The sequence below is a fragment of the Carassius carassius genome, chromosome 9 (assembly GCF_963082965.1).
Source record: "Carassius carassius chromosome 9, fCarCar2.1, whole genome shotgun sequence".
Classification (NCBI taxonomy): domain Eukaryota; kingdom Metazoa; phylum Chordata; class Actinopteri; order Cypriniformes; family Cyprinidae; genus Carassius; species Carassius carassius.
The window spans coordinates 35,274,072-35,299,470 of NC_081763.1; the positions used below are offsets into that span (position 1 = coordinate 35,274,072).

Here is a 25,399-nt window from a genome sequence, read left to right on the forward strand (position 1 = left end):
CCTTCTGCTCTGCTCTGTGATCTGACTGGTCTGTTCTTGACTCTCAGCTTTCTGATCAGATGGAAAACAAGAACCACTGCATTTATCAAGAGTTCTCTGCCCACACCACTCCCATCATCACTGAATTATATTATTTTTCAGAAAAAAAGCTTATCTTGAACTCTTCATAGGTGTCTTTTGTGTCTTTTGTGGATGTGGGTGGGACATGTTCCAATCAGAAGCACACACACACACGCATGCACTCACACACACACACACGCACGCATGCACTCACACACACACGCATGCACTCACACACACGCACGCATGCACTCACACACACGCACACACGCACACACACACGCATGCACTCACACACACACACGCACGCATGCACTCACACACACACGCATGCACTCACACACACGCACGCATGCACTCACACACACACGCATGCACTCACACACACGCACGCATGCACTCACACACACGCACACACACACACGCATGCACTCACACACACACACACACACACGCATGCACTCACACACACACACGCACGCATGCACTCACACACACAAGCATGCACTCACACACACGCACGCATGCACTCACACACACACACACACGCACGCACACACACACACGCACGCACACACACACACACACACACACACACACGCATGCACTCACTCACACACACACACACACACACGCACGCACACACACACACACACACACACACACACACACGCATGCACTCACATACACACACGCACGCATGCACTCACACACACGCACGCACACACACACACACACACACACACACACACACACACACCAACCCACACTTACACACACACACCTATACATTTATACACTTTATTTCAATTCTGGAATTACTAGATTGCTTGTTACTGCACTATTTTGATCTGTATGTCTGTCTGTTAAATAAAAAAAATAAAAATAAATAAAAAAAAGAATATGTGCTCGACTCCCAAAACAGAAACTCTTTTCAATACATCTCTATACTAAAATCTTTACAGCAGATCCTAAGTTGTCAAACATTTTTGGAAAAAGCAATAAACTACTCCCCCCTCATTTGTTTGTTTATTATAATAATGTTTCAGTACATTACAATCATTATATCATGGCTAAGATGCAAAATGACATAAAAATGCAAAATTGGACTTCATAATAATTAATTGTGTGTGTTTGTGCCCTCAACAAGAGCCTCGAGGTGAATCAAAAAAGAGAGCGTCCCTAAAATACCCTTATGGTGTACCTCGGGAAGATGTGGACCATCTAATCAAGGAGTATCTGCTCAGTAGTTTTGTATTAATCACTTAAAGGGTTCACCCCAAAATGAAAATTATACTTAATTACTCTTTTTTCCAATTCCTCATGTTGTCCCACACCCATAATACTTTGTTCTTCAGAAGACAAATTAAGATATTCTTGATGACAGAATGTTGTGCTTCAAAAAGTTCATGAAGCGATCAGAAAACTAATCCATAAGAACAGATTTAATTTAGTCATTACTCGCGTGTAAACATTGATCAGAAGCTAAACCTAACTTGAATAACACACAAGATCCAAGCTCTTCTGGAAGCACAGATGTGCTGCATAACACACGAGAATGAACCTCAGTGATTACGCCAATGTCTGAGCTTCCAGAAGATGTGTGTTGTGCATGATTCACACTCAGTTCAGCTTCTGCTTATGTTCACTGATCAATGTTTACATGCGACTAAAAGACCAAATTAAATCTGTTCATCATAAGTGATCGATTCTCTTCAGAAAATGTGGACTAAACTGCTTGATTCTTATGTGCTGGTTAATAAGTTGTATATTATATTTTGATAGAACACTTGGTTGATGTATGTATACTACTGTACTTGGCACAGCATATGGTCTTTTTGAGGATAGATATTATATTATACTTGTACCGATGCTTTACTTGGGTCAAGTTGCTAAGAAAAAAAATATTTGGAGAGTCAACATCTGCTGGACTTTGCAAGTCATTACATTTTCTTATTACTAGACCTTAATTTTTCTTTTTCTTTTTTGATTGGGATAATTTATTTATTTTAGTTCATATTTTGCATATAGACACATCATTCACTGATTACATCAAAATAACTTTGTGATGTCTTGTCTTTGTTTTTTATTAGGTTGTTCAGAAGGATGAAGCTGAAGCAGAGCTTCAGAGATGCACAATGACAGTTTGTCTTCAAGGAAGATGAGGATCCTCTCCTGCACCACATCACCTTGGAATTATTACTGAAGGGGTGCAGGTCCTTAATGACTTCCCATCAGTCCCACATGCATGTGCCATGTTGTTTGGCCTCGTCTACATTCTAATTGTGAGCTACCCAAGTGAACTCAAACACACCTTTGAGGCTCTACAGAAAATATTCATGGAGGGAGTGTTCAGTCTGAGTGTCAATCTCTAAGTACTGGAGTAATCACAGACATGTGGATACAGGATGTGTTTTATTGCGTTAGATCTGGAAATCAAATATATTCCATGATTAATGGAAGGGGCCAATGTTAAATGTAAGTAAACATTGAGGTCTTTCCAAGAGAATATTCCTGTCTTTATTTATAGTAAGTCAACAAATATATATATGGACTTACATTTAAGTAAAGTTTGATCTTGTGACTAAAGAAAATAAATTGATTTAGGTGTTATGAAAAATATAGTTTGTACTGAATCAGAAATTTAACTTAAGTTAATGTAATAATATCGCTTGTTACAAATTACAGCAATTTATTTAGTTTAGTCCAAAGTAAAAATTATACTTGGATGTTATGGTAAAAAGTACATTTTTCCAAAGTAAAAATAATGATTTGGTCTCCATAAAAAACAATATTTTAACTTTGTTTCAATGTAATTTTTAATCTAGGGCAGAATAAATATTTTGATTGATATGAAAAGTTTCAACCAAAAATAAAAATTTAGTTTGAGAACAATTAATACATTAAGCTGTAACAAATTATCTTCTTTATCAGATCTTTAGTGCTCATCTCAGCCTGTGTGAATATCCCCGATCTCAACACAATGACAAACACATGAGGTACAGGAGACGAGAGTGAAACACTATTTCGTCTGCTACGTGTTCATTTGACAATGATGTGTCTAAGAGTCCTGGAGTGTCAACCACAGCTACTGATTGACCGTCAACTTCATCAATTCTCTTTTCACATGCAGTCGTCACTGAATCTGAATCTGAATCTGCACATCTGGCTTTGAAACTTATCTCTTCCCAGAATAGTGTTTCCTGTCAAACTCTTTCCATTTCCTGTCCTTCCAATCAGTACAATCCTCATGACCATGTTAAAAACACAATGTTAACACACACACGACTCTTAAATAATGCAATAAACATAAATTAAACAACAGCAGATATAACATAAAACAATTAATGTAGATTAATGATTACAAAAACTATTAAGAAACATGATTATTTAAACAAAATACTTTCAACTTTGAGTATCATGGGATACCTGTTTACAGTTATTGACTGTAAATTATACATTGTTTTATGATAATTTACTGTACAATGACATGAATCATCTGGTTAGATCTTTTACAGTTTTCCACTGTATGTAGTACAGAAACGTACTGTTATTTACAGGTTTTTTTTTCCTCCGTAGCATTTTTTTAACAAATTTAATTTAATTATACTTGCACAAATTTTTAACAGTGTAGTCCTGACTTAAGCTCTCTGTGAAACCAGGACAAGTGTACAAAAGTAAACTTTAAGTGGACATTATTACTGACGCATACAATATAAGATTACAAGTATTGCTGAAAGCAGCTGTTCAAATGGTTCAAAGACCAAATGATCATTACTGTCATATTTATAATGGCACTGAATAAAACCATTAAGAGTCAGCTATTTAAGGCTCATATTGCTCTGCTGGTGGGATTATCTTATGATTATTTTCCTGATTTGTGATGGTTCTTGTTCACAGAAGCGTAAAGTTTACTGCAGTCTTCAGCTTTTGCTCCTCCGATGGAAGCGTAAGTCACTTTATCATCACAGCAAACCTGAATCAACATCACAGAGACTGTTTCAACCCACAGTTATTACAGCATGAGGTTTGAGCTCAGTTCACCACACATTTATATCAGAATAAGAGAGATACAGGTCACACTGAGAGAAGGTGCACATTCATGAGAGGACAAGAAGTGTTTGCTCACCTTGTTCTTTTTGGCTCTGTTTTTACTGACCACAGTAACTTCAGTATAAGTCACATCATCTGTCTGCTCCTAAACATCAGTGAAAATACAGTAAATCAAGCTGTTAAAGGCCCATCTATCACTGCTGTGTGAAGCAGACTCATTACACACAGCTGCTGCAAATGGTTAAATTTAATAATTAAAATTAAAAAAAGTAAAATTTAAATTTATGCATTTAGCAGACGCTTTTAGAACATTCAGGCTATTAATTTTTACCTATCATTTGTTCCGGGGGAATCGAACCCCCAACCTTGAGAAGGCAATGCTCTACCAATTGAGAAACAGAGTCATGTTCATCTATTAGTGAACATCTATTATACAGACGTGATGTTATGATGACAGATCCTACTGTAACGCGATCAGAGTAACTCTCAAACATTCACAGACGTGATGTTATGATGACAGATCCTACTGTAACGCGACCAGAGTAACTCTCAAACATTCACAGACGTGATGTTATGATGACAGATCCTACTGTAACACGACCAGACTAACTCTCAAACATTCACAGATGCGATGTTATGATGACAGATCCTACTGTAACGCGACCAGAGTAACTCTCAAATATTCACAGACGCGATGTTATGATGACTGATCCTACTGTAACGCGACCAGAGTAACTCTCAAACATTCACAGACGTGATGTTATGATGACAGATCCTACTGTAACGCGACCAGAGTAACTCTCAAACATTCACAGACACGATGTTATGATGACAGATCCTACTGTAACGTGACCAGAGTAACTCTCCAATATTCACAAACGCGATGTTATGATGACAGATCCTACTGTAACGCGACCAGGGAAACTCTCAAACATTCACAGACGTGATGTTATGATGACCGATCATACTGTAATGCGACCAGAGTAACTCTCCAATATTCACAAACGCGATGTTATGATGACCGATCCTACTGTAACGCGACCAGAGTAACTCTAAAACATTCACAGACGTGATGTTATGATGACCGATCCTACTGTAACGCGACCAGAGTAACTCTCCAATATTCACAGACGTGATGTTATGATGACAGATCCTACTGTAACGCGACCAGAGTAACTCTCAAATATTCACAGATGCAATATTATGATGACAGATCCTACTGTAACGCGACCAGGGAAACTCTCAAACATTCACAGACGTGATGTTATGATGACAGATCCTACTGTAACGTGACAAGAGTAACTCTCCAATATTCACAGACGCGGTTTTATGATGACAGATCCTACTGTAACGCGACCAGGGTAACTCTCCAATATTCACAGACGTGATGTTATGATGACAGATCCTACTGTAACGTGACAAGAGTAACTCTCCAATATTCACAGACGCGGTTTTATGATGACAGATCCTACTGTAACGCGACCAGAGTAACTCTCCAATATTCACAGAAGTGATGTTATGATGACAGATCCTACTGTAACGCGACCATAGTAACTCTCCAATATTCACAGACGTGATGTTATGATGATCGATCCTACTGTAACGCGACCAGAGTAACTCTCAAATATTCACAGACGCGATGTTGTGATGACAGATCCTACTGTAACGCGATTAGAGTAACTCTCAAACATTCACAGACATGATGTTATGATGACAGATCCTACTGTAACGCGATCAGAGTAACTCTCAAACATTCACAGACATGATGTTATGATGACAGATCCTACTGTAACGCGATCCGAGTGACTCTCAAACATTCACAGACATGATGTTATGATGACTGATCCTACTGTAACGCGATCAGAGTGACTCTCAAACATTCACAGACGTGATGTTATGATGACAGATCCTACTGTAACGTGACCAGAGTGACTCTCAAATATTCACAGACGTGATGTTATGATGACTGATCCTACTGTTACACGACCAGAGTGACTCTCAAACATTCACAGACGTGATGTTATGATGACAGATCCTACTGAAACGCGACCAGAGTAACTCTCAAACATTCACAGACGTGATGTTATGATGACAGATCCTACTGTAACGCGACCAGAGTAACTCTCAAACATTCACAGATGTGATGTTATGATGACAGATCCTACTGTAACGCGACCAGAGTAACTCTCAAACATTCACAGACGTGATGTTATGATGACAGATCCTACTGTAACGCGACCAGAGTAACTCTCAAACATTCACAGATGTGATGTTATGATGACAGATCCTACTGTAACGCGACCAGAGTAACTCTCTTACATTCACAGACGCGATGTTATCAGAATCAGAATGAGCTTTATTGCCAGGTATGTTTACACATACGAGGAATTTGTTTTCGTGACAGAAGCTCCGCAGTACAACAGAATGACAGCGACAGAACATAAAACACATAATAAAAGAATATAAAAATACAAAAAATACAAATAAGTAGATAAGGAATAACAGTATAGAAATTGACAATTGTAGGCAAGTATATTACAAAAATGCAGTTATGTATGTACATGTATATTATGTGCAAAATTTAAGTGTATACTAAGTATGTGTGTTAGATAAATTAAGTGTATGTGTATATAAATATAAAGTGTAGTGTGTTCAGTGTGTTCAGTGTGTATCAGCTGTTCATTAGATGGATTGCCTGAGGGAAGAAACTATTCCTGTGTCTGGTCGTTCTGGTGCTCAGTTCTCTGTAGCGTCGACCAGATGGCAACAGTTCAAAGAGGGAGTGTGCTGGATGTGAGGGGTCCAGAGTGATTTTAACAGCCCTTTTGCTCACTCTGGATAAGTACAGTTCTTGAATAGAGGGGAAAGTTGAACCGATGATTCGCTCAGCAGTCCGGACTACCCTCTGTAGTCTTCTGAGGTCAGATTTAGAAGCTGAGCTGAACCAGACAGTTACTGAAGTGCAGAGGATGGATTCGATGATGGTGGAGTAGAACTGTTTCAGCAGATCCTGTGGCAGGTTAAACTTCCTCAGCTGGCGAAGGAAGTACAACCTCTGCTGGGCCTTTTTCACAATGGAGTCAATGTGAATGTCCCACTTCAGGTCCTGAGAGATAGTGGTTCCTAGGAACCTGAATGACTCCACTACAGTCACAGTGCTGTTCATGATGGTGAGTGGGGGGAGTGCAGGGGGGTTTCTCCTGAAGTCCACAATCATCTGCACTGTTTTGAGCGTGTTAAGCTCCAGGTTGTTGAGAGTGCACCAGACAGTCAGCTCTTTACCCTCCTGTCTGTAAGCAGACTCGTCACCGTCCTGAATGAGGCCGATGAGTGTGGTGTCATCTGCAAACTTCAGGAGCTTGACAGAGGGGTCCTTAGATGTGCAATCATTAGTGTACAGGGAGAAGAGCAGTGGGGAGAGAACGCAGCCCTGGGGAACTCCGGTGCTGATTGTACGGGTGCTGGATGTGTATTTTCCCAGCCTCACTAGCTGCTGCCTGTCTGTCAGGAAGCTGTTGATCCACTGACAGACGGAGGTGGGCACGGAGAGCTGAGTTAGTTTGGGCATGAGGAGGTTTGGGATGATCGTGTTAAAAGCCGAGCTGAAGTCCACAAACAGGATCCTCAGATAAGTCCCCGGTCTGTCTAGGTGTTGCAGAACATATTGCAGTCCAATGTTTACTGCATCGTCCACAGACCTGTTTGCTCTGTAGGCAAACTGAAGAGGATCCAGCAAGGGTCCAGTGATGTACTTCAGGTGGGCCAGCACCAGTTTTTCAAATGACTTCATGACTACGTATGTTAAAGCCACAGGCCTGTAGTCATTTAGTCCTGTAATTTTGGGTTTCTTTGGGATGGGGATGATGGTGGAGCGTTTGAAGCATGAAGGAACTTCGCACAGCTCCAGCGATCTGTTGAAGATCTTTGTGAAGATGGGGGCCAGCTGGTCAGCACAGGATTTCAGACAGGCTGGTGTAACACAATCTGGGCCTGGTGCTTTTTTCCTTTTCTGCTTCCGGAAGACCTGGCGCACCGCATCCTCGCTGATCTGTATTGCAGGTGTGGGGGAGAGGGGGGATGCAGGAGGTGTGAATGGTGAGAGTGCTTGATTGGAGAGGTGTTCAGGATGGGTTGCAGGAGCTGTTAATGGTGTGAACGGTTGTGTGGAGAGGTGTTCAGGGCAGGTGATGGGTGTTCTTTCAATCCTGCAGTAAAACTCATTCAGATCGTCTTCCAGTCGTTGATTTTCCACAGTGCTGGGGGGTGGTGTCTTGTAATTGGTGATCTTCTTTAGACTTTTCCACACTGATGCTGAGTCGTTCGAAGTGAACTGAGTCCTTATTTTTTCAGAATAATTCCTCTTTGCCACTCTGATCTCCTTTTCCAGTGTGTATTTAGCCTGTTTATACAAGACATTGTCCCCCTTCTTGTAAGCATCTTCTTTGGCCTGACGGAGCTGTCTGAGTTTTGCAGTGAACCACGGTTTGTCATTGTTGTAATTTAGTTGAGTCTTGGTAGGAATACACATATCCTCACAGAAACTGATATATGATGTTACGGTCTCTGTGAGTTCATCCAGATCGGTGGCAGCAGCTTCAAAAACACTCCAGTCAGTGAGGTCAAAACAAGATTGTAAATCCTGCTCTGCTTCAATAGTCCATCTTTTTACAGTCCATAATACAGGTTTAACTGATTTTAGTGTCTGCCTGTAGGTCGGTATAAGATGAACCAGAAGGTGATCAGAACGTCCCAAAGCTGCTCGTGGAACAGTGTGATATGCATCCTTTATTGAGGTGTAACAGTGATCCAGTATATTACTGTCTCTGGTGGGACAGGTAACATGCTGTCTGTATTTTGGCAGTTCACGGGAGAGATTGGCTTTATTAAAGTCCCAGAGAATGATTAAAACAGAGTCCGGGTGTTGTTGTTCTGTGTCTGTGATCTGATCAGCGAGTTTTTGTAAAGCTGAGCTCACATGCGCTTGCGGAGGAATGTAAACACTAACCAGAAAGAGCGAGTGAAACTCCCACGGCGAATAGAACGGCTTGCAGTTGACAGACTGCATTTCTAGATCAGGACAGCACATCTTCTTTAACACAGTTACATCTGTACACCACCGTTCATTGATGTAAAAGCATGTCCCGCCGCCGCGCGATTTCCCCGTTGATTCTGCGTCGCGATCCGCTCTAAGCAGCTGAAAGCCCGGCAGATGGAGCGCTGTCCGGTATGGCATCATTCAGCCGGGTTTCCGTGAAACACAGAGCAGCAGAGTGTGTGAAATCCTTATTTGTCCGAGAAAGCAGAAGGAGTTCGTCCGTTTTGTTGGGTAGAGAATGTAGATTTGCCAGATGGATGCTAGGCAACGGCGTTCGAAATCCGCGCTTCCTGAGTCTGACGAGTGCGCGAGCTCACTTTCCCCGTCTGAGCGTCCTGAAGCCTTTGATCAGCGCCGCTGCTCCTCCGATAACAATATTCAGTAAAACGTCTGAATAATTGAATTCCGGAAAAACATCTTGTGGTGCGTTCTGCCGAATGTTCAGCAGTTCATCCCTGGTGAAACTGATTGCAGGAATATAACTAAAGACAGGACAAACTAACAAAAAGACAAAAACATATGCAGAGCACGTCACGGAGGCAGCCATCCTGTACCGGCGCCAAGTACAAGTACGCCAAGTTATGATGACAGATCCTACTGTAACGCGACCAGAGTAACTCTCAAACATTCACAGACGTGATGTTATGATGACAGATCCTACTGTAACGCGACCAGAGTAACTCTCAAACATTCACAGACGCGATGTTATGATGACCGATCCTACTGTAACGCGACCAGAGTAACTCTCAAATATTCACAGACGTGATGTTATGATGACCGATCCTACTGTAAAGCGACCAGAGTAACTCTCCAATATTCACAGACGCGATGTTATGATGACAGATCCTACTGTAACACGACCACGGTAACTCTCAAATATTCACAGACGTGATGTTATGATGACCAATCCTACTGTAATGTGACCAGAGTAGCTCTCAAACATTCACAGACATGATGTTATGATGACAGATCCTACTGTAACGCGACCAGAGTAACTCTCCAATATTCACAGACTCGATGTTATGATGACAGATCGTACTGTAACGCTACCAGAGCAACTCTCCAATATTCACAGACGTGATGTTATGATGACAGATCATACTGTGACGCGACCAGAGTTACTCTCAAACATTCACAGATGTGATGTTATGATGACAGATCCTACTGTAACGCGACCAGAGTGACTCTCAAACATTCACAGACGTGATGTTATGATGACCGATCCTACTGTAACATGACCAGAGTAACACTCAAACTTTCACAGACACGATGTTATGATAACAGATCCTACTGTAAAGCGACCAGAGTAACTCTCAAACATTCACAGACGTGATGTTATGATGACAGATCCTACTGTAACGCAACCAGGGAAACTCTCAAACATTCACAGACGTGATGTTATGATGACAGATCCTACTGTAACGCGACCAGAGTAACTCTCAAACATTCACAGACGTGATGTTATGATGACAGATCCTACTGTAACGCGACCAGAGTAACTCTCAAACATTCACAGACGCGATGTTATGATGACCGATCCTACTGTAACGCGACCAGAGTAACTCTCAAATATTCACAGACGTGATGTTATGATGACCGATCCTACTGTAAAGCGACCAGAGTAACTCTCAAATATTCACAGACGTGATGTTATGATGACAGATCCTACTGTAACGCGACCAGGGTAACTCTCAAATATTCACAGACGTGATGTTATGATGACCAATCCTACTGTTATGTGACCAGAGTAACTCTCAAACATTCACAGACGTGATGTTATGATGACAGATCCTACTGTAACGCGACCAGAGTAACTCTCCAATATTCACAGACTCGATGTTATGATGACAGATCGTACTGTAACGCTACCAGAGCAACTCTCCAATATTCACAGACGTGATGTTATGATGACAGATCATACTGTGACACGACCAGAGTAACTCTCAAACATTCACAGATGTGATGTTATGATGACAGATCCTACTGTAACGCGACCAGAGTGATTCTCAAACATTCACAGACGTGATGTTATGATGACCGATCCTACTGTAACATGACCAGAGTAACTCTCAAACATTCACAGACACGATGTTATGATGACAGATCCTACTGTAAAGCGACCAGAGTAACTCTCAAACATTCACAGACACGATGTTATGATTACAGATCCTACTGTAAAGCGACCAGAGTAACTCTCAAACATTCACAGACACGATGTTATGATGACAGATCCTACTGTAACGCGACCAGAGTAACTCTCAAACATTCACAGATGCGATGTTATGATGACCGATCCTACTGTAACGCGACCAGGGAAACTCTCAAACATTCACAGACGCAATGTTATGATGATAGATCTTACTTTAACGCGACCAGAGTAACTCTCCAATATTCACAGATGCGATGTTATGATGACAGATCTTACTGTAACGCGACCAGAGTAACTCTCCAATATACACAGACGTGATGTTATGATGACAGATCTTACTGTAACGCGACCAGAGTAACTCTCAAAAATTCACAGACCCGATGTTATGATGACAGATCTTACTGTAACGCGACCAGAGTAACTCTCAAACATTCACAGACGCAATGTTATGATGACAGATCTTACTTTAACGCGACCAGAGTAACTCTCCAATATTCACAGACTCGATGTTATGATGACAGATCTTACTGTAACGCGACCAGAGTAACTCTCCAATATACACAGACGTGATGTTATGATGACAGATCCTACTGTAACGGGACCAGAGTAACTCTCAAACATTCACAGACGCGATGTTATGATGACAGATCCTACTGTAACGCGACCAGAGTAACTCTCAAACATTCACAGACGTGATGTTATGATGACAGATCCTACTGTAACGCGACCAGAGTAACTCTCAAACATTCACAGACGCGATGTTATGATGACCGATCCTACTGTAATGCGATCAGGGAAACTCTCAAACATTCACAGACGTGATGTTATGATGACCAAACTCTCCAATATTCACAGACTCGATGTTATGATGACAGATCGTACTGTAACGCTACCAGAGCAACTCTCCAATATTCACAGACGTGATGTTATGATGAAAGATCATACTGTGACGCGACCAGAGTAACTCTCAAACATTCACAGATGTGATGTTATGATGACAGATCCTACTGTTACGCAACCAGTGTGACTCTCAAACATTCACAGACGTGATGTTATGATGACCAATCCTACTGTAACATGACCAGAGTAACTCTCAAACATTGACAGACACGATGTTATGATGACAGATCCTATTGTAACGCGACCAGAGTAACTCTCAAACATTCACAGACACGATGTTATGATGACAGATCCTACTGTAAAGCGACCAGAGTAACTCTCAAACATTCACAGACACGATGTTATGATGACAGATCCTACTGTAACACGACCAGAGTAACTCTCAAACATTCATAGACGTAATATTATGATGACAGATCCAACTGTAACATGACAATAGTAACTCTCCAATATTTACAGACGCAATGTTATGATGACAGATCCTACTGTAACGCGACCAGAGTAACTCTCAAACATTTACAGACACGATGTTATGATGACAGATCCTACTGTAACGCGACCAGAGTAACTCTCCAATATTCACAGACGTGATGTTATGATGACCGATCCTACTGTATAGCTACCAAAGTAACTCTCCAATATTCACAGACACGATGTTATGATGACAGATTGTACTGTAACGCGACCACAGGAACTCTCCAATATACACAGATGTGATGTTATGATGACAGATCATACTGTAACGCGACCAGAGTAACTCTCAAACATTCACAGACGCAATGTTATGATGACAGATCTTACTGTAACGCGACCAGAGTAACTCTCCAATATTCACAGACGCGATGTTATGATGACCGATCCTACTCTAACGCGACTAGAGTAACTCTCCAATATTCACAGATGCAATGTTATGATGACAGATCCTACTGTAACGCGAACAGAGTAACTCTCCAATATTCACAGACGCGATGTTATGATGACAGATCCTACTGTAACGCTACCAGAGTAACTCTCAAACATTCACAGATGAGATGTTATGATGACAGATCTTACTGTAACGCGACCAGAGTAACTCTCAAACATTCACAGACCCGATGTTATGATGACAGATCTTACTGTAACGCGACCAGAGTAACTCTCAAACATTCACAGACGCAATGTTATGATGACAGATCCTACTGTAACGCGACCAGAGTAACTCTCAAACATTCACAGACGCGATGTTATGATGACCGATCCTACTGTAACGCGACCAGGGAAACTCTCAAACATTCACAGACGTGATGTTATGATGACTGATCCACCTCTAACGCGACCAGAGTAACTCTCCAATATTCACAGACGTGATGTTATGATGACAGATCCTACTGTAACGCGACCAGAGTAACTCTCAAACATTCACAGACGCGATGTTATGATGACCGATCCTACTGTAAGGCGACCAGAGTAACTCTCAAATAGTCACAGACGTGATGTTATGATGACCGATCCTACTGTAAAGCGATCAGAGTAACTCTCAAATATTCACAGATGTGATGTTTTGATGACAGATCCTACTGTAACGCGACCAGGGTAACTCTCAAATATTCACAGACTTGATGTTATGATGACCAATCCTACTGTAACATGACCAGAGTAACTCTCAAACATTCACAGACACGATGTTATGATGACAGATCCTACTGTAACGCGACCAGAGTAACTCTCCAATATACACAGACGTGATGTTATGATGACAGATCCTACTGTAACGGGACCAGAGTAACTCTCAAACATTCACAGACGTGATGTTATGATGACAGATCTTAGTGTAACGCGACCAGAGTAACTCTCCAATATTCACAGACGCGATGTTATGATGACCGATCCTACTGTAACGCGACCATAGTAACTCTCAAATATTCACAGACGCGATGTTGTGATGACAGATCCTACTGTAACGTGAACAGAGTAACTCTCAAACATTCACAGACGTGATGTTATGATGACCAAACTCTCCAATATTCACAGACTCGATGTTATGATGACAGATCGTACTGTAACGCTACCAGAGCAACTCTCCAATATTCACAGACGTGATGTTATGATGAAAGATCATACTGTGACGCGACCAGAGTAACTCTCAAACATTCACAGATGTGATGTTATGATGACAGATCCTACTGTTACGCAACCAGTGTGACTCTCAAACATTCACAGACGTGATGTTATGATGACCAATCCTACTGTAACATGACCAGAGTAACTCTCAAACATTGACAGACACGATGTTATGATGACAGATCCTATTGTAACGCGACCAGAGTAACTCTCAAACATTCACAGACACGATGTTATGATGACAGATCCTACTGTAAAGCGACCAGAGTAACTCTCAAACATTCACAGACACGATGTTATGATGACAGATCCTACTGTAACACGACCAGAGTAACTCTCAAACATTCATAGACGTAATGTTATGATGACAGATCCAACTGTAACATGACCATAGTAACTCTCCAATATTCACAGACGCGATATTATGATGACAGATCGTACTGTAACGCTAACAGAGTAACTCTCCAATATTCACAGACGCAATGTTATGATGACAGATCCTACTGTAACGCGACCAGAGTAACTCTCAAACATTTACAGACACGATGTTATGATGACAGATCCTACTGTAACGCGACCAGAGTAACTCTCCAATATTCACAGACGTGATGTTATGATGACCGATCCTACTGTATAGCTACCAAAGTAACTCTCCAATATTCACAGACACGATGTTATGATGACAGATTGTACTGTAACGCGACCAGAGTAACTCTCCAATATACACAGATGTGATGTTATGATGACAGATCATACTGTAACGCGACCAGAGTAACTCTCAAACATTCACAGACGCGATGTTATGATGACAGATCTTACTGTAACGCGACCAGAGTAACTCTCCAATATTCACAGAGGCGATGTTATGATGACCGATCCTACTCTAACGCGACTAGAGTAACTCTCCAATCTTCACAGATGCAATGTTATGATGACAGATCCTACTGTAACGCGAACAGAGTAACTCTCCAATATTCACAGACGCGATGTTATGATGACAGATCCTACTGTAACGCGACCAGAGTAACTCTCAAACATTCACAGACGCGATGTTATGATGACAGATCTTACTGTAACGCGACCAGAGTAACTCTCAAACATTCACAGACGCAATGTTATGATGACAGATCCTACTGTAACGCGACCAGAGTAACTCTCAAACATTCACAGACGCGATGTTATGATGACCGATCCTACTGTAACGCGACCAGGGAAACTCTCAAACATTCACAGACGTGATGTTATGATGACCGATCCACCTTTAACACGACCAGAGTAACTCTCCAATATTCACAGACGTGATGTTATGATGACAGATCCTACTGTAACGCGACCAGAGTAACTCTCAAACATTCACAGACGCGATGTTATGATGACCGATCCTACTGTAAGGCGACCAGAGTAACTCTCAAATAGTCACAGACGTGATGTTATGATGACCGATCCTACTGTAAAGCGATCAGAGTAACTCTCAAATATTCACAGACGTGATGTTATGATGACAGATCCTACTGTAACGCGACCAGGGTAACTCTCAAATATTCACAGACGTGATGTTATGATGACCAATCCTACTGTAACATGACCAGAGTAACTCTCAAACATTCACAGACGTGATGTTATGATGACCGATCCACCTTTAACGCGACCAGAGTAACTCTCCAATATTCACAGACGTGATGTTATGATGACAGATCCTACTGTAACGCGACCAGAGTAACTCTCAAACATTCACAGACGCGATGTTATGATGACCGATCCTACTGTAAGGCGACCAGAGTAACTCTCAAATAGTCACAGACGTGATGTTATGATGACCGATCCTACTGTAAAGCGATCAGAGTAACTCTCAAATATTCACAGACGTGATGTTATGATGACAGATCCTACTGTAACGCGACCAGGGTAACTCTCAAATATTCACAGACGTGATGTTATGATGACCAATCCTACTGTAACATGACCAGAGTAACTCTCAAACATTCACAGACGTGATGTTATGATGACAGATCCTACTGTAACGTGACCAGAGTAACTCTCCAACATTCACAGACTCGATGTTATGATGACAGATCGTACTGTAACGCTACCAGAGCAACTCTCCAATATTCACAGACGTGATGTTATGATGACAGATCATACTGTGACGCGACCAGAGTAACTCTCAAACATTCACAGATGTGATGTTATGATGACAGATCCTACTGTTATGCGACCAGAGTGACTCTCAAACATTCACAGGCGTGATGTTATGATGACCGATCCTACTGTAACATGACCAGAGTAACTCTCAAACATTCACAGACACGATGTTATGATGACAGATCCTACTGTAACGCGACCAGAGTAACTCTCAAACATTCACAGACACAATGTTATGATGACAGATCCTACTGTAACGCGACCAGAGTAACTCTCAAACATTCACAGACACGATGTTATGATGACAGATCCTACTGTAACACGACCAGAGTAACTCTCAAACATTCATAGACGTAATGTTATGGTGATAGATCCAACTGTAACATGACCATAGTAACTCTCCAGTATTCACAGACGCGATGTTATGATGACAGATGCTACTGTAACGCGACCAGAGTAACTCTCAAACATTCACAGACACGATGTTATTATGACAGATCCTACTGTAATGCGACCAGAGTAACTCTCAAACATTCATAGACGTAATGTTATGATGACAGATCCAACTGTAACATGACCAGAGTAACTCTCCAATATTCACAGATGTGATGTTATGATGACAGATCCTACTGTAACGCGACCAGAGTAACTCTCCAATATTCACAGACTCGATGTTATGATGACAGATCGTACTGTAACGCTACCAGAGCAACTCTCCAATATTGACAGACGTGATGTTATGATGACAGATCATACTGTGACACGACCAGAGTAACTCTCAAACATTCACAGATGTGATGTTATGATGACAGATCCTACTGTAACGCGACCAGAGTGACTCTCAAACATTCACAGACGTGATGTTATGATGACCGATCCTACTGTAACATGACCAGAGTAACTCTCAAACATTCACAGACACGATGTTATGATGACAGATCCTACTGTAAAGCGACCAGAGTAACTCTCAAACATTCACAGACACGATGTTATGATGACAGATCCTACTGTAAAGCGACCAGAGTAACTCTCAAACATTCACAGACACAATGTTATGATGACAGATCCTACTGTAACGCGACCAGAGTAACTCTCAAACATTCACAGATGCGATGTTATGATGACCGATCCTACTGTAACGCGACCAGGGAAACTCTCAAACATTCACAGACGCAATGTTATGATGACAGATCTTACTTTAACGCGACCAGAGTAACTCTCCAATATTCACAGATGCGATGTTATGATGACAGATCTTACTGTAACGCGACCAGAGTAACTCTCCAATATACACAGACGTGATGTTATGATGACAGATCTTACTGTAACGCGACCAGAGTAACTCTCAAAAATTCACAGACCCGATGTTATGATGACAGATCTTACTGTAACGCGACCAGAGTAACTCTCAAACATTCACAGACGCAATGTTATGATGACAGATCTTACTTTAACGCGACCAGAGTAACTCTCCAATATTCACAGACTCGATGTTATGATGACAGATCTTACTGTAACGCGACCAGAGTAACTCTCCAATATACACAGACGTGATGTTATGATGACAGATCCTACTGTAACGGGACCAGAGTAACTCTCAAACATTCACAGACGCGATGTTATGATGACAGATCCTACTGTAACGCGACCAGAGTAACTCTCAAACATTCACAGACGTGATGTTATGATGACAGATCCTACTGTAACGCGACCAGAGTAACTCTCAAACATTCACAGACGCGATGTTATGATGACCGATCCTACTGTAATGCGATCAGGGAAACTCTCAAACATTCACAGACGTGATGTTATGATGACCAAACTCTCCAATATTCACAGACTCGATGTTATGATGACAGATCGTACTGTAACGCTACCAGAGCAACTCTCCAATATTCACAGACGTGATGTTATGATGAAAGATCATACTGTGATGCGACCAGAGTAACTCTCAAACATTCACAGATGTGATGTTATGATGACAGATCCTACTGTTACGCAACCAGTGTGACTCTCAAACATTCACAGACGTGATGTTATGATGACCAATCCTACTGTAACATGACCAGAGTAACTCTCAAACATTGACAGACACGATGTTATGATGACAGATCCTATTGTAACGCGACCAGAGTAACTCTCAAACATTCACAGACACGATGTTATGATGACAGATCCTACTGTAAAGCGACCAGAGTAACTCTCAAACATTCACAGACACGATGTTATGATGACAGATCCTACTGTAACACGACCAGAGTAACTCTCAAACATTCATAGACGTAATGTTATGATGACAGATCCAACTGTAACATGACAATAGTAACTCTCTAATATTCACAGACGCGATATTATGATGACAGATCGTACTGTAACGCTAACAGAGTAACTCTCCAATATTCACAGACGCAATGTTATGATGACAGATCCTACTGTAACGCGACCAGAGTAACTCTCAAACATTTACAGACACGATGTTATGATGACAGATCCTACTGTAACGCGACCAGAGTAACTCTCCAATATTCACAGACGTGATGTTATGATGACCGATCCTACTGTATAGCTACCAAAGTAACTCTCCAATATTCACAGACACGATGTTATGATGACAGATTGTACTGTAACGCGACCAGAGTAACTCTCCAATATACACAGACGTGATGTTATGATGACAGATCTTACTGTAACGCGACCAGAGTAACTCTCAAAAATTCACAGACCCGATGTTATGATGACAGATCTTACTGTAACGCGACCAGAGTAACTCTCAAACATTCACAGACACGATGTTATGATGACAGATCCTACTGTAACGCGACCAGAGTAACTCTCAAACATTCACAGATGCGATGTTATGATGACCGATCCTACTGTAACGCGACCAGGGAAACTCTCAAACATTCACAGACGCAATGTTATGATGACAGATCTTACTTTAACGCGACCAGAGTAACTCTCCAATATTCACAGATGCGATGTTATGATGACAGATCTTACTGTAACGCGACCAGAGTAACTCTCCAATATACACAGACGTGATGTTATGATGACAGATCTTACTGTAACGCGACCAGAGTAACTCTCAAAAATTCACAGACCCGATGTTATGATGACAGATCTTACTGTAACGCGACCAGAGTAACTCTCAAACATTCACAGACGCAATGTTATGATGACAGATCTTACTTTAACGCGACCAGAGTAACTCTCCAATATTCACAGACTCGATGTTATGATGACAGATCTTACTGTAACGCGACCAGAGTAACTCTCCAATATACACAGACGTGATGTTATGATGACAGATCCTACTGTAACGGGACCAGAGTAACTCTCAAACATTCACAGACGCGATGTTATGATGACAGATCCTACTGTAACGCGACCAGAGTAACTCTCAAACATTCACAGACGTGATGTTATGATGACAGATCCTACTGTAACGCGACCAGAGTAACTCTCAAACATTCACAGACGCGATGTTATGATGACCGATCCTACAGTAATGCGATCAGGGAAACTCTCAAACATTCACAGACGTGATGTTATGATGACCAAACTCTCCAATATTCACAGACTCGATGTTATGATGACAGATCGTACTGTAACGCTACCAGAGCAACTCTCCAATATTCACAGACGTGATGTTATGATGAAAGATCATACTGTGATGCGACCAGAGTAACTCTCAAACATTCACAGATGTGATGTTATGATGACAGATCCTACTGTTACGCAACCAGTGTGACTCTCAAACATTCACAGACGTGATGTTATGATGACCAATCCTACTGTAACATGACCAGAGTAACTCTCAAACATTGACAGACACGATGTTATGATGACAGATCCTATTGTAACGCGACCAGAGTAACTCTCAAACATTCACAGACACGATGTTATGATGACAGATCCTACTGTAAAGCGACCAGAGTAACTCTCAAACATTCACAGACACGATGTTATGATGACAGATCCTACTGTAACACGACCAGAGTAACTCTCAAACATTCATAGACGTAATGTTATGATGACAGATCCAACTGTAACATGACAATAGTAACTCTCCAATATTCACAGACGCGATATTATGATGACAGATCGTACTGTAACGCTAACAGAGTAACTCTCCAATATTCACAGACGCAATGTTATGATGACAGATCCTACTGTAACGCGACCAGAGTAACTCTCAAACATTTACAGACACGATGTTATGATGACAGATCCTACTGTAACGCGACCAGAGTAACTCTCCAATATTCACAGACGTGATGTTATGATGACCGATCCTACTGTATAGCTACCAAAGTAACTCTCCAATATTCACAGACACGATGTTATGATGACAGATTGTACTGTAACGCGACCAGAGTAACTCTCCAATATACACAGACGTGATGTTATGATGACAGATCTTACTGTAACGCGACCAGAGTAACTCTCAAAAATTCACAGACCCGATGTTATGATGACAGATCTTACTGTAACGCGACCAGAGTAACTCTCAAACATTCACAGACGCAATGTTATGATGACAGATCTTACTTTAACGCGACCAGAGTAACTCTCCAATATTCACAGACTCGATGTTATGATGACAGATCTTACTGTAACGCGACCAGAGTAACTCTCCAATATACACAGACGTGATGTTATGATGACAGATCCTACTGTAACGGGACCAGAGTAACTCTCAAACATTCACAGACGCGATGTTATGATGACAGATCCTACTGTAACGCGACCAGAGTAACTCTCAAACATTCACAGACGTGATGTTATGATGACAGATCCTACTGTAACGCGACCAGAGTAACTCTCAAACATTCACAGACGCGATGTTATGATGACCGATCCTACTGTAATGCGATCAGGGAAACTCTCAAACATTCACAGACGTGATGTTATGATGACCAAACTCTCCAATATTCACAGACTCGATGTTATGATGACAGATCGTACTGTAACGCTACCAGAGCAACTCTCCAATATTCACAGACGTGATGTTATGATGAAAGATCATACTGTGATGCGACCAGAGTAACTCTCAAACATTCACAGATGTGATGTTATGATGAATGATCCTACTGTTACGCAACCAGTGTGACTCTCAAACATTCACAGACGTGATGTTATGATGACCAATCCTACTGTAACATGACCAGAGTAACTCTCAAACATTGACAGACACGATGTTATGATGACAGATCCTATTGTAACGCGACCAGAGTAACTCTCAAACATTCACAGACACGATGTTATGATGACAGATCCTACTGTAAAGCGACCAGAGTAACTCTCAAACATTCACAGACACGATGTTATGATGACAGATCCTACTGTAACACGACCAGAGTAACTCTCAAACATCCATAGACGTAATGTTATGATGACAGATCCAACTGTAACATGACAATAGTAACTCTCCAATATTCACAGACGCGATATTATGATGACAGATCGTACTGTAACGCTAACAGAGTAACTCTCCAATATTCACAGACGCAATGTTATGATGACAGATCCTACTGTAACGCGACCAGAGTAACTCTCAAACATTTACAGACACGATGTTATGATGACAGATCCTACTGTAACGCGACCAGAGTAACTCTCCAATATTCACAGACGTGATGTTATGATGACCGATCCTACTGTATAGCTACCAAAGTAACTCTCCAATATTCACAGACACGATGTTATGATGACAGATTGTACTGTAACGCGACCAGAGTAACTCTCCAATATACACAGATGTGATGTTATGATGACAGATCATACTGTAACGCGACCAGAGTAACTCTCAAACATTCACAGACGCGATGTTATGATGACAGATCTTACTGTAACGCGACCAGAGTAACTCTCCAATATTCACAGACGCGATGTTATGATGACCGATCCTACTCTAACGCGACTAGAGTAACTCTCCAATATTCACAGATGCAATGTTATGATGACAGATCCTACTATAACGCGAACAGAGTAACTCTCCAATATTCACAGACGCGATGTTATGATGACAGATCCTACTGTAACGCTACCAGAGTAACTCTCAAACATTCACAGACGAGATGTTATGATGACAGATCTTACTGTAACGCGACCAGAGTAACTCTCAAACATTCACAGACCCGATGTTATGATGACAGATCTTACTGTAACGCGACCAGAGTAACTCTCAAACATTCACAGACGCAATGTTATGATGACAGATCCTACTGTAACGCGACCAGAGTAACTCTCAAACATTCACAGACGCGATGTTATGATGACCGATCCTACTGTAACGCGACCAGGGAAACTCTCAAATATTCACAGACGTGATGTTATGATGACCGATCCACCTCTAACGCGACCAGAGTAACTCTCCAATATTCACAGACGTAATGTTATGATGACAGATCCTACTGTAACGCGACCAGAGTAACTCTCAAACATTCACAGACGCGATGTTATGATGACCGATCCTACTGTAAGGCGACCAGAGTAACTCTCAAATAGTCACAGACGTGATGTTATGATGACCGATCCTACTGTAAAGCGATCAGAGTAACTCTCAAATATTCACAGACGTGATGTTTTGATGACAGATCCTACTGTAACGCCACCAGGGTAACTCTCAAATATTCACAGACGTGATGTTATGATGAAAGATCATACTGTGACGCGACCAGAGTAACTCTCAAACATTCACAGATGTGATGTTATGATGACAGATCCTACTGTTACGCAACCAGTGTGACTCTCAAACATTCACAGACGTGATGTTATGATGACCAATCCTACTGTAACATGACCAGAGTAACTCTCAAACATTGACAGACACGATGTTATGATGACAGATCCTATTGTAACGCGACCAGAGTAACTCTCAAACATTCACAGACACGATGTTATGATGACAGATCCTACTGTAAAGCGACCAGAGTAACTCTCAAACATTCACAGACACGATGTTATGATGACAGATCCTACTGTAACACGACCAGAGTAACTCTCAAACATTCATAGACGTAATGTTATGATGACAGATCCAACTGTAACATGACCATAGTAACTCTCCAATATTCACAGACGCGATATTATGATGACAGATCGTACTGTAACGCTAACAGAGTAACTCTCCAATATTCACAGACGCAATGTTATGATGACAGATCCTACTGTAACGCGACCAGAGTAACTCTCAAACATTTACAGACACGATGTTATGATGACAGATCCTACTGTAACGTGACCAGAGTAACTCTCCAATATTCACAGACGTGATGTTATGATGACCGATCCTACTGTATAGCTACCAAAGTAACTCTCCAATATTCACAGACACGATGTTATGATGACAGATTGTACTGTAACGCGACCAGAGTAACTCTCCAATATACACAGATGTGATGTTATGATGACAGATCATACTGTAACGCGACCAGAGTAACTCTCAAACATTCACAGACGCGATGTTATGATGACAGATCTTACTGTAACGCGACCAGAGTAACTCTCCAATATTCACAGAGGCGATGTTATGATGACCGATCCTACTCTAACGCGACTAGAGTAACTCTCCAATATTCACAGATGCAATGTTATGATGACAGATCCTACTGTAACGCGAACAGAGTAACTCTCCAATATTCACAGACGCAATGTTATGATGACAGATCCTACTGTAACGCGACCAGAGTAACTCTCAAACATTCACAGACGCGATGTTATGATGACAGATCTTACTGTAACGCGACCAGAGTAACTCTCAAACATTCACAGACGCAATGTTATGATGACAGATCCTACTGTAACGCGACCAGAGTAACTCTCAAACATTCACAGACGCGATGTTATGATGACCGATCCTACTGTAACGCGACCAGGGAAACTCTCAAACATTCACAGACGTGATGTTATGATGACCGATCCACCTTTAACGCGACCAGAGTAACTCTCCAATATTCACAGACGTGATGTTATGATGACAGATCCTACTGTAACGCGACCAGAGTAACTCTCAAACATTCACAGACGCGATGTTATGATGACCGATCCTACTGTAACGCGACCAGAGTAACTCTCAAACATTCACAGACGCAATGTTATGATGACAGATCCTACTGTAACGCGACCAGAGTAACTCTCAAACATTCACAGACGTGATGTTATGATGACAGATCCTACTGTAACGCGACCAGGGTAACTCTCAAACATTCACAGACGTGATGTTATGATGACCGATCCACCTCTAACGCGACCAGAGTAACTCTCCAATATTCACAGACGTGATGTTATGATGACAGATCCTACTGTAACGCGACCAGAGTAACTCTCAAACATTCACAGACGCGATGTTATGATGACCGATCCTACTGTAAGGTGACCAGAGTAACTCTCAAATAGTCACAGACGTGATTTTATGATGACCGATCCTACTGTAAAGCGATCAGAGTAACTCTCAAATATTCACAGACGTGATGTTTTGATGACAGATCCTACTGTAACGCGACCAGGGTAACTCTCAAATATTCACAGACGTGATGTTATGATGAAAGATCATACTGTGACGCGACCAGAGTAACTCTCAAACATTCACAGATGTGATGTTATGATGACAGATCCTACTGTTACGCAACCAGTGTGACTCTCAAACATTCACAGACGTGATGTTATGATGACCAATCCTACTGTAACATGACCAGAGTAACTCTCAAACATTGACAGACACGATGTTATGATGACAGATCCTATTGTAACGCGACCAGAGTAACTCTCAAACATTCACAGACACGATGTTATGATGACAGATCCTACTGTAAAGCGACCAGAGTAACTCTCAAACATTCACAGACACGATGTTATGATGACAGATCCTACTGTAACACGACCAGAGTAACTCTCAA

General features: G+C 41.5%; 1 protein-coding gene across 1 annotated transcript in view; it reads right to left on the bottom strand.

Moving 5' to 3' along the window:
* Nucleotides 1-3,848: 3,848 nt before the first annotated feature.
* The window catches only part of LOC132149695 (uncharacterized), a 29,641-nt gene continuing 8,090 nt past the window's right edge, over nucleotides 3,849-25,399 (bottom strand). The window contains exons 8-9 of the mRNA XM_059559096.1: nucleotides 4,190-4,258; nucleotides 3,849-4,036 (exon numbers count right to left, since the gene is read on the bottom strand). Coding sequence (XP_059415079.1) covers nucleotides 3,926-4,036; nucleotides 4,190-4,258 — 180 coding nt within the window. The 3' untranslated portion in view covers nucleotides 3,849-3,925. The remainder of the gene's footprint in view (nucleotides 4,037-4,189; nucleotides 4,259-25,399) is intronic.